Source organism: Oncorhynchus masou, chromosome 22, assembly GCF_036934945.1.
Source record: "Oncorhynchus masou masou isolate Uvic2021 chromosome 22, UVic_Omas_1.1, whole genome shotgun sequence".
NCBI lineage: Eukaryota > Metazoa > Chordata > Actinopteri > Salmoniformes > Salmonidae > Oncorhynchus > Oncorhynchus masou.
In genome coordinates this window covers 23,867,376-23,878,881 of record NC_088233.1, presented here as the reverse complement: position 1 = coordinate 23,878,881, position 11,506 = coordinate 23,867,376, and the positions used below count along the sequence as shown (strand labels likewise).

The following is an 11,506-nucleotide window of genomic DNA, read 5'->3' as shown; positions in this document are numbered from 1 at the left end:
TTGTTGTTGATTCTTCACAAAAAAATACAGTTTTATATCTTTATGTTTGAAGCCTGAAATGTGGCAAAAGGTCGCAAAGTTCAAGGGGGCCGAATACTTTCGCAAGGCACTGTATATAGACAATTCACTACAGTAATATGAAATCTGTATGTAAAACAAATACATTTAACATATAGCATATGCTCGTATCCAGAGCGACTTACAGTAAATTAATTCATCTTAAGATAGAGAGACAACCACATATCACAGTCAAATACACAGGATACGAACATTCCATTTCAGCTAAACAATGGATATATAGCATTTTGCAAATACATTTATTTTCGTACACATTAATATCTATGAATTTACAAGTCTGAGAACAGTATTTTACACACAAATAAGCAATCATTTCTGATTACAAAACATAAATGTGAAAAATTGGTGGATATAGCATTTTAGAAATAAATTCTTCAAATGGTTGAATTATTAATGTGTGTGATACCTCTGTCACAAAGGTCAATTAAGCTAATAGAGGAAAGGGGTCATAGACCACAGTAGTCGTGAGTCTACTGCAAATGGACCACTGCACTGGTCTTACCATTTTCTTTGATCATATTTCGTTGCTCTTGCACTTTCAACATCCTCTGTTTCCCTCTGTCAATCGCTGCTCTCCTCCTCAAGGTCTTGTAAAACCTACTGTAATCCCGTTTCCTATCACCGTGCTCTCTACCTTTCACAGAAGCTCTGTGGTCTAAGGGAGATCATTCCATTTAAGTTCAGCACATGATGCCTTTGATCACACTGTTTCAAGAGCAACTTGAGAGCCTTCCCTTCTCTTTCCATGCTTAATGCCCTCTGCTTTATGTCCTCTAGTGGGTTCTCTGTGGTGAACAGCACTTTCCTGCGGAGTTCTTCAAAGCTTTAGTCTTTCCCAGCAGTACTGTCCTGCGTTCAGATGCCAAGAGATGAAGTGCTGGAAGCCATATGACACAGTTTAGGGTTGGGTAAGTAGGCACAAAACAGAAAATGTTTTTGAAATGCTTGCTGCTGTTGAGATTTGAGACAAGTTAATTGACAAAGAACATGTGGTAATAGGGTTCCTTATTGTAACTAACCATTTAGATAAATGTGGCTATTATTTACCTGTTTCTTCCCATCATCTCCTTTATCTTCTCCAGACGTTTTACAACTTTCGAGAATTTTCCGCTTTGAGCATATTGCTAAGAACATGATATTTGTTCTCACATTTTGTAACAAGCCACTGGAGGGCTTCCCCCTCCCTTTCAATCTGCTGCTCAATTGTTGTTTATTTATTGTAGGCTATCACCATACGTGAACAGGATGTCTCGAAACCATCTCACTGAAAAGACCCATGTGTTCTTCCACTGCTCTCTTAATGGTTCATCGGTTGGGATTACCAGGAGGAATACGTATGTCACTGGACGGCACAGACAAATGCTATGTTGAATCTCTTCTTTAAACCATTTTGGAGTGGTCACTGTCGGAACACTCCTCCAGTGTGGTGTTTCGATCTCTGTGACCACCATACAGTGTAGCTGGTAGTACAACTGACTGCTTTGTGCAACTGACTGTTTTTGCCTACATTTCTTTATACCCAGGATGGTATTTCTAGAGGAACTCTTGCCAGAGATTCTGCTGCCAAGAAGCACAATCTTGACTTCTGGTAGTGCTTGGCCTCACAGAGAAAGAGAGCAATCTCAGGTTGCCTTTCCAGATATGAGCAATGGCAATATGAAACTTGAGCAAATCATGACGTTTTTTCCTGCTTCCTACAAACATTATACTGTATTGCTGGTGTCTATGTCAAAAATACAAAAACATGCTTTGTCTCCCTTTGAAAATGTAGGATTTACCATTACTGGAAGGCATATTTCCATGATCACTCATAGCTACCAATTTATTCTGGAGTTGAGTTGAAACTGATATCATACTACCAGCTACACCCAGTTTCATTTGGTACAAAGTACAGATATGTCAGTGCCTTCTATGCACAGGTAACAATATAAACCTAATCAGCATAACAGTATAACAACAGCATATATAATGCTTCAGGCCGTTATATAATGCAGACAGTTGTTTCTTAGCTTTCCTCAAATAAGTAATTGTTTGCCATCTTTACCCACAAGGTCTGTTGTTAAGCAACAGTAGACGTCCCATGACTAAAGACACCAGTGCCTGATCTCAATTTGGTTTTCTCACCGATTCTTGCCATGGTAATTTATCCTGTTACACCAACAGGTATAATGCATTAAGATGTGGTTGGAATGCATCTTGTCATAAGCATGCATGACATCTTACATGTGTTCTCATAATGATTGTCAATAAATACCAGCCACTTTCGTCAGGTGCCAGATGTAACAGTTGAACAAATGGTCTCAGAATGAGCCTTTCCTGCAATTCTCATAGAAATCCATATCCGTTTTTCTATGACACAGATGGATCCATGATCCCGCTTCAGGAGATCAGTTTCTCCCCAGACAGTACAGTGGGGCAAAAAAGTATTTAGTCAGCCACCAATTGTGCAAGCTCTCCCACTTAAAAAGATGAGAGGCCTGTAATTTTCATCATAGGCACACTTCAACTATGACAGAGAAAATGAAAAACAAAATCCAGAAAATCACATTGTAGGATTTTAATGCATTTATTTGCAAATTATGGTGGAAAATAAGTATTTGGTCACCTACAAACAAGCAAGATTTCTGGCTCTCACAGACCTGTAACTTCTTCTTTAAGAGGCTCCTCTGTCCTCCACTCGTTACCTGTATTAATGGCACCTGTTTGAACTTCTTATCAGTATAAAAGACACCTGTCCACAACCTCAAACAGTCACACTCCAAACTCCACTATGGCCAAGACCAAAGAGCTGTCAATGGACACCAGAAACAAAATTGTAGACCTGCACCAGGCTGGGAAGACTGAATCTGCAATAGGTAAGCAGCTTGGTTTGAAGAAATCAACTGTGGGAGCAATTATTAGGAAATGGAAGAAATACAAGACCACTGATAATCTCCCTCGATCTGGGGCTCCACGCAAGATCTCACCCCTTGGGGTCAAAATGATCACAAGAACGGTGAGAAAAAATTCCAGCACCACACAGGGGGGACCTAGTGAATGACCTGCAGAGAGCTGGGACCAAAGTAACAAAACTTACCATCAGTAACACACTACGCCGCCAGGGACTCAAATCCTGCAGTGCCAGACGTGTCCCCCTGCTTAAGCCAGTAAATGTCCAGGACCATCTGAAGTTTGCTAGAGAGCATTTGGATGATCCAGAAGATTGGGAGAATGTCATATGGTCAGATGAAACCAAAATATAACTTTATGGTAAAAACTCAACTCGTCGTGTTTGGAGGACAAAGAATGCTAAGTTGCATCCAAAGAACACCATACCTACTGTGAAGCATGCGGGTGAAAACATCATGCTTTGGGGCTGTTTTTCTGCAAAGGGACCAGGACGACTGATCCGTGTAAAGGAAAGAATGAATGGGGCCATGTATCGTGAGATTTTGAGTGAAAACCTCCTTCCATCAGCAAGGGCATTGAAGATGAAACGTGGCTGGGTCTTTCAGCATGACAATGATCCCAAACACACCGCCCGGGCAACGAAGGAGTGGCTTCGTAAGAAGCATTTCAAGGTCCTGGAGGGGCCTAGCCAGTCTCCAGATCTCAACCCCATAGAAAATCTTTGGAGGGAGTTGAAAGTCCGTGTTGCCCAGCAACAGCCCCAAAACATCACTGCTCTAGAGGAGATCTGCATGGAGGAATGGGCCAAAATACCAGTAACAGTGTGTGAAAACCTTGTGAAGACATACAGAAGACGTTTGACCTCTGTTATATACCCTTTGTTGGCAATGCCAAAGTATTGAGATAAACTTTTGTTATTGACCAAATACTTATTTTCCACCATAATTTGCAAATAAATTAATAAAAAAATCCTACAATGTGATTTTCTGGATTTTTTTTCTCATTTTGTCTGTCATTGTTAAAGTGTACCTATGATGAAAATTACAGGCCTCTCATCTTTTTAAGTGGGAGAACTTGCACAATTGGTGGCGGACTAAATACTTTTTTGCCCCACTGTAGTTGATTCTACGAAAGTTGATAGTAAAGTTGAATCCGTAAGTAGATGGGAAATAGTGAAAAACATTTAACGGACTCTTGAGGAATGTGTTTATTTAGCAAATAAACTCACTGGAGCAATTTAATGATGAGTGAGGGGCTTTAGGGGTGGTTTGTTACTGTATTGAGTTAGAATTTTGTTTTATGGTTTGCCAGCAAACCCAGTGGTAAATTTTAATTGGTAAGTTCTTACACTCCTTTGATGGGCACTACCTGTGATTCAATGTTCACACATTTATAATGATAGCCGAAGACGTAAGAATGTAAAGTCTGCATCCCAATAACAGTACTAGAAATTTGAATTCCAATTACATTTTCAGTTTAAAAAAAATGTAATTGTTGGATCTGCTGTAGCTGCTTCAGCCATCCTCTGTCCAATGACCTTTGTGAGACATATGATTACAACTAAAGTCCTTTAGATATCAAACTTTTCTTCACAAATGAAATGTCCATTCTCCTCATAGTCTTCGCGAGTGACCACCATCTCATCAAAGTCTGGGTTTTCTGCCAGGAGCTTGCCTCCTTCCCATGGGTAGGAGATTGGACTACGGACAGAGAAAGGTAACGTGTTCTTTTACAAATCAGTGATAAGATTTTACTCCCTAAATAAAAATGTTAAGCTGTGAAAAGTAGTTGCAAACTATTTCTTCTTCACTCTTCTAAATAGACCCTGCCTGTGCACTCACTTGGGTGGCTGCAGCACAGAAACCTGGAAGTCGGTGGGGGTGAGGGAGCGGACCTCTTTGTACACCCTATCTCTGAAGCCTGGGAACAATGTGTTACCCCCAGTGAGGACAATGTTCTTGTAGAAGTGGGGCTGCATCTCTATACAAGGAAACAGGAGTAAAATTACAATTTATTTCATTGACACCTCTTCACCTTTCACCAATCTCTTGTATGGCTGTGAGTGAAAGTGTGATGATTGTTCTTTCTCCTACCCTCTGGCATGTTGTTGATGGAGTTGACTAGCGCTTCAGGGATGCCGATCTCATGGATGCCGATGTCTGAGGGGTGAAAGAGCATCTCTGGGACGGCAAACCTCTCATTGGCCAAGCGCAGGATCTGTTCTCCAGTCTTGTATTTCCCTGTGAAGTTCATCTCCTCTCTTGGCTGGGGAAGACACAGAGGATGGTCAGAGAACAGGGGACTACTCCATCCACAACCTCCTTAAATTGTAAAGTAAACTCTGCAAAAAAATAAACGTCCCCCTTTCAGGATTCTGTCTTTCAAAGATAATTCGTAAAAATCTAAATAACTTCACAGATCTTCATTGCAATGGGTTTAAACACTGTTTCCCATGCTTGTTCAATGAACCATAAACATTTAATGAACATGCACCTATGGAACGGTTGTTAAGACACGGACAGCATACAGATGTAGGCAATTAAGGTCACAGTTATGAAAACTTAGGACACTAAAGAGGCCTTTCTACTGACTGAAAAAACAACAAAAGAAAGATGCCCAGGGTCCCTGCTCATCTGCGTGAACGTGCCTTAGGCAAGCTGCAAGGAGGCATGAGGACTGCAGATGTGGCCATGGCAATAAATTGCAATGTCCGTATTGCTATGCAGACGACACACAATTAATCTTCTCCTTTCCCCCTTCTGATGACCAGGTGGCGAATCGCATCTCTGCATGTCTGGCAGACATATCAGTGTGGATGACGGATCACCACCTCAAGCTGAACCTCGGCAAGACGGAGCTGCTCTTCCTCCCGGGGAAGGACTGCCCGTTCCATGATCTCGCCATCACGGTTGACAACTCCATTGTGTCCTCCTCCCAGAGCGCTAAGAACCTTGGCGTGATCCTGGACAACACCCTGTCGTTCTCAACTAACATCAAGGCGGTGGCCCGTTCCTGTTGGTTCATGCTCTACAACATCCGCAGAGTACGACCCTGCCTCACACAGGAAGCGGCGCAGGTCCTAATCCAGGCACTTGTCATCTCCCGTCTGGATTACTGCAACTCGCTGTTGGCTGGGCTCCCTGCCTGTGCCATTAAACCCCTACAACTCATCCAGAACGCCGCAGCCCGTCTGGTGTTCAACCTTCCCAAGTTCTCTCACGTCACCCCGCTCCTCCGCTCTCTCCACTGGCTTCCAGTTGAAGCTCGCATCCGCTACAAGACCATGGTGCTTGCCTACGGAGCTGTGAGGGGAACGGCACCGCAGTACCTCCAGGCTCTGATCAGGCCCTACACCCAAACAAGGGCACTGCGTTCATCCACCTCTGGCCTGCTCGCCTCCCTACCACTGAGGAAGTACAGTTCCCGCTCAGCCTAGTCAAAACTGTTCGCTGCTCTTGCCCCCCAATGGTGGAACAAACTCCCTCACGACGCCAGGACAGCGGAGTCAATCATCACCTTCCGGAGACACCTGAAACCCCACCTCTTCAAGGAATACCTAGGATAGGATAAAGTAATCCTTCTCACCCCCCCCTTAAATGATTTAGATGCACTATTGTAAAGTGGCTGTTCCACTGGATGTCAGAAGGTGAATTCACCAATTTGTAAGTCGCTCTGGATAAGAGCGTCTGCTAAATGACTTAAATGTAAATGTAAATGTACTGTGAGATGCCTAAGACAGCGCTACAGGGAGACAGGACGGACAGCTGATCGTCCTCGCAGTGGCAGACAACTAACAACACCTACACAGGATCAGTACATACGAACATCACACCTGCGGGACAAGTACAGGATGGCAACAACAACTGCCCGAGTTACACGAGGAACGCACAATCTCTCCATCAGTGCTCAGACTGTCTGTAATAGGCTGAGAGAGGCTGGACCAGGGGCTTGTAGGCCTGTTGTAAGGCAGGTCCTCACCAGACATCACTGGCAACAACATCGCCTATGAGCACAAACCCACCATTGCTGGACCAGACAGGACTGGCAAAAAGTGCTCTTCACTGACGAGTCACGGTTTTGTCTCACCAGGGGTGATGGTCGGATTCGCATTTATCGTTGAAGGAACGAATGTTACACCGAGGCCTGTACTCTGGAGCGGGATCGATTTGGGGGTGGAGGTTCCGTCATGGTCTGGGGGCGGTTTGCAGGCAATCTCAATGCTGTGTGTTACAGGGAAGACATCCTCCTCCCTCATGTGGTACCCTTCCTGCAGGCTCATCCTGACATGACCCTCCAGCATGACAATGCCACCAGCCATACTGCTCTTTGTGTGCATGATTTCCTGCAAGACAGGAATGCCATGGATGTCCTCCCTGTAACACACAACGTTGAGATTGCCTGCAATGACAACCAGCTCAGTCTGATGATGCTATGACGCACCGCCCCAGACCATGATGGAACTTCCACCTCCAAATCGATCCTGCTCCAGAATACAGGCTTCGGTGTAACGCTCATTCCTTCAACGATAAACGCGAATCCGACCCTCACCCCTGGTAAGACAAAAACCGTGACTCGTCAGTGAAGAGCACTTTTTGCCAGTCCTGTCTGGTCCAGTGATGGTGGGTTTGTGCCCATAGGCGACGTTGTTGCCAGTAATGTCTGGTGAGGCATGGCCAACCAAGAGCCCAGATCTCAATCCCATTGAGCACGTCTGGGACCTGTTCGATTGGAGGGTGAGGGCCATTCCCCCCAGAAATGTCTGGGAACTTGCAGGGGCCTTGGTGGAAGAATGGGGTAATATCTCACAGCAAGAACTGGCAAATCTGGTGCAGTCCATGAGGAGGAGATGCACTGCAGTACTTAATGCAGCTGGTGGCCACACTGACTGTTACTTTTGATTTTGACCCCCCTTGGTTCAGGGACACATTATTCCATTTCTGTTAGTCACATGTCTGTGGAACTTGTTCAGTTCATGTCTCAGTTGTTGAATCTTGTTATGTTCATACAAATATTTACACGTTAAGTTTGCTGAAAATAAATGCAGGTGACAGTGAGAGGATGTTTCTTTTTTGCTGAGTTTAGGTGTAACAATGAACGGAAAGTGGGTTCAAATCAATGCGTGTGAAGAATCCATACCTTGCAAAAGCCCTTCTTGATGGAGCTGAAATCTGGTAGCACATAATCTCTCATCACTGTGTTGTCCTCTCCTTTTAACCTGCAAACAGAGTTGATCACCACCTTTAAATCAACACTCACTCAATGGTCTCACTTATCTACTGACATAACTGCTTCAATTAAATAGTAGCCTACAAGTTTGGGGCGGCAGGTTAGCGCGTTGGGCCAGTAACCGAAAGGTTGCTGGATCGAATCCCCGAGCTGACAATAAAAATCTGACATTCTGCCCCCGAACAAGGCAGTTTACCCACTGTTCCCCGGTAGGCCATTGTTGTAAATAAGAATTTGTTCTTAACTGACTTGCCTAGTTAAATAAATGCACATACAGACTTGTGTCTAGTTTAGCAGGCGAGACGATGCTCTAATAAAAATATCCTTACTGTGCTATATCCATGTCCTTGTAGAAATCCTGGGATACATAGCACACATCCTCTTTCACCTGATTGATCACATGGGTCTCATCCATGACATGCAACTGCCTGTTGAGGAAGTACATTCAGCGCAATAAAATTATATCAATTACAATTCTGCACAAACACGTGACATTGGAGGAGCTGTATAAAACTATGAACACAATAGTCAATGTCAGTTTGACATGACAATCTTACCTATATGAAATAATCTCCTTCAAATGATTGGTCAGTAGCTTGCCTCCTACATTGATCCTACCAAGGGAAATAAAATGAAACTATGGTCAACTCAAAGCAATGCTACATGCTAATAGCTAAATCCCAAAACCATGTCGCATTAACTTTAGGGCACAGCACAAATAAATAACACCAAAGGCTACTATATTTCATAAAATATGTATTTTTAAGACGTCCATGTGGAGGTTACAGGTTCGGTAAAAGGTGTATATAATACAATTGTGATCTGAAATATTCCAAACTCATTTTGAATCATGTCGTGGCACGTTTTTGAAAATTATGGTACTTTTTGTTAACATTTTTGCACTGTTAATGTTAATGAATAGCAATAGTGTTAACCTGCATATCCCATCCTTCATTTTCTTCCCCCTGCAGTAGGGGACTATGTGGGTGAAGGAGAAGCCACTGTCCACCACGATGCAGCACAGCTCCTGGTTGTTCATCTGGAAGTAGCGGTGGGCGCTCAGGGATCCAGCTGAAACAGAGAGGACATCCGCATTACAGTCAGGTAGGAATAATTTCTACCATTATCACAGCCAGGTCTGTATCATCATAATTTAACTTGCATGGGGTTGAATTTATCATTCAGTCACAGTGTAAGATCAAAATATAGATATCTTAGATCTAGCATAGTTACTGATTGAAAACACACAAGCCTTCGGCCACTGGGGAAGTCCTTTACTGAGTACATTGAACTCACCATTAATTCTGAGAGCTGCTTGGAATTGGTATTCCTCAAACAGGATCTCATTCATGGACTCCTGAATGGAGGTGAAGTTGAAGTAGGGCTCTGTGATCACTACACTGGTGTCTGCAAAGTCCACCTGCAGCCATAACATACACATTGCAACTTCTTCCCCACTGTTATCAATCTCCACCCATCTTCAATTCCATAGGGTTACTTACACAACATTTGTGATTCAGCTAATTGTGGAAAATCATTAATCACAACACATTGGATCAACAGCACCTTAAACATTTCCTTTCCAAAGAGGTGATCCCACACTTTTCTTTGGACATCCCAATTAACAAGGTAACCCTGCAACAGAACAGACAATAAAAAGCATTTTAGTCTATCGGGTGCAGTGCCCCTTTTGTCCGCCAAGCCTAGGAATAATTTACTGGCAAGATGCAGTGCAACCCCCTGGACGACACGGCCAGATCACGTGCGCACCTTTTGGAAAGGGAGAATGTAGAAAAGTCCTGAGGGATCCTTGATTTCATCCAGTTGGTTGGCGGTAAAAGTCTTCAGCCTTGACGTCTTGGAGCGAAACTGACAATTTGGGATAACGCTATGGAAAAAGAGAAACGAGCACTCTGCTTGAAATCGAAGAGGTCTGCCAGTTAAAGAGGTAGTTTAGGATTTTACAACTTAATGTTAGATGGTTCCTCATCCTGCAAGTAGTCTATGGGCCAGGATAAACTGTAATCAATGGTTCGGTTTTCTTTACACAGCCACTACAAACGTAACTATCTTTAGATTTGTTTTTTACATGCCCACATCACTTCCGTTGATCTTAACTTGCAGTGGCTTAAGTTAGCTGACGTTTGCAGTGGCTGTTTAAAGAAAACCAAACCATGCACTACAATTTCTCTTGGCTCGAAAACAACTTTCAGGGTTAGGAACCATCTAAATTCAAGTTGTAAAATCCTGAAATACTAATTTAAAAGGTATGAATATTATTGATATTTCCCATTGATTATTGAAGTTATAAATGCCCCATTAGCTAGTACGACTATTTCTCTATTACCCAAATGAAAGGTTTTATTACTCCATTGTTTACCAACAAGAACATAAAGCTTCAAAATATCATGTACATGTCATGAAGTGTCAGTCCTTGCATCTAGCTAGAGAAGTCTATGAATTTGAGAGGGAGCTCATTTCCCTAGAATGCTGACACATTCAGGAAAACGATGTGCACGCACCAATGGGGCAGAAATCCATGAGTGTTTGTGATTCTGTATGGCCAGATAGCTACCAACAATGACAAACTGCCATGTGGGGAATCGTAAGTGACTGGTTGCAACAACTTTAATCAAGCTGTTGATACCATCCTGTCTTGTTCTGACTGATTTCATGTCAATGCTAATATGGATAAAATCTAGTTAACCAATAAGTAACGAAGTATTTGAGAGACAAGTGCTCATTGTGGAAATGTATTTATGTTAAATATAAACATTGGAGACGAAATATAGTTTACACGTTGTCAACAATCTAAGAATCCCGCATGTTTTGCGTCAACCAACCCGTCCATACCAAAACAAGCGACCTTACTCCCGTTTAGCTGAAAAACGAATCACAGATTGAAGTTAACCATCCGATCTGATTATTCCCTTGAAATTGGTCACAATAATAATGCATTTTTTTCTATAAAACATCGAACAATAAAAAGCACAACGGTATGTTTATCCAGTTCTATTTGTTAGCTAGCATCATAGCTTGTAACGTTAATGTTACCTGACTTTTTCGTGGCTGTATCCAATTTTGGCCGAATAAGCTCCGTTATCAAGAACTAAAGTGGTCATTTTCTGTAACTTGCGACTTTACCAGGGCCACTTAAACTGTAGTTCAATAAACAATCAAACTACAGTAGCTAGCTACATAGCTGAGCAAATATCGAATTTATCGTGCGCTCTTCTGGCGTGCTTCTTTCTGGCCAATCATAGCTCAAGAAATGTGTCCTTCCAATAGTTGGGCCGGGAGGAAGCGTGTCTGA

The 11,506-nt window shown here is 42.8% G+C and overlaps 1 protein-coding gene across 1 annotated transcript; it reads right to left on the bottom strand.

The window, feature by feature from the left end:
• Positions 1 to 4,156: 4,156 nt before the first annotated feature.
• actr6 (actin related protein 6) lies at positions 4,157 to 11,460 on the bottom strand. Its single transcript, XM_064929688.1, has 11 exons — positions 11,248 to 11,460; positions 9,964 to 10,081; positions 9,760 to 9,828; positions 9,490 to 9,613; positions 9,129 to 9,264; positions 8,751 to 8,807; positions 8,523 to 8,621; positions 8,104 to 8,182; positions 5,061 to 5,232; positions 4,809 to 4,947; positions 4,157 to 4,667 (listed from the first exon to the last, which is right to left on the bottom strand). Exons 1-11 carry the CDS (start codon positions 11,313 to 11,315, stop codon positions 4,538 to 4,540), a joined length of 1,191 nt encoding a protein of 396 aa, XP_064785760.1. The 5' UTR covers positions 11,316 to 11,460; the 3' UTR covers positions 4,157 to 4,537.
• Positions 11,461 to 11,506: the final 46 nt, after the last annotated feature.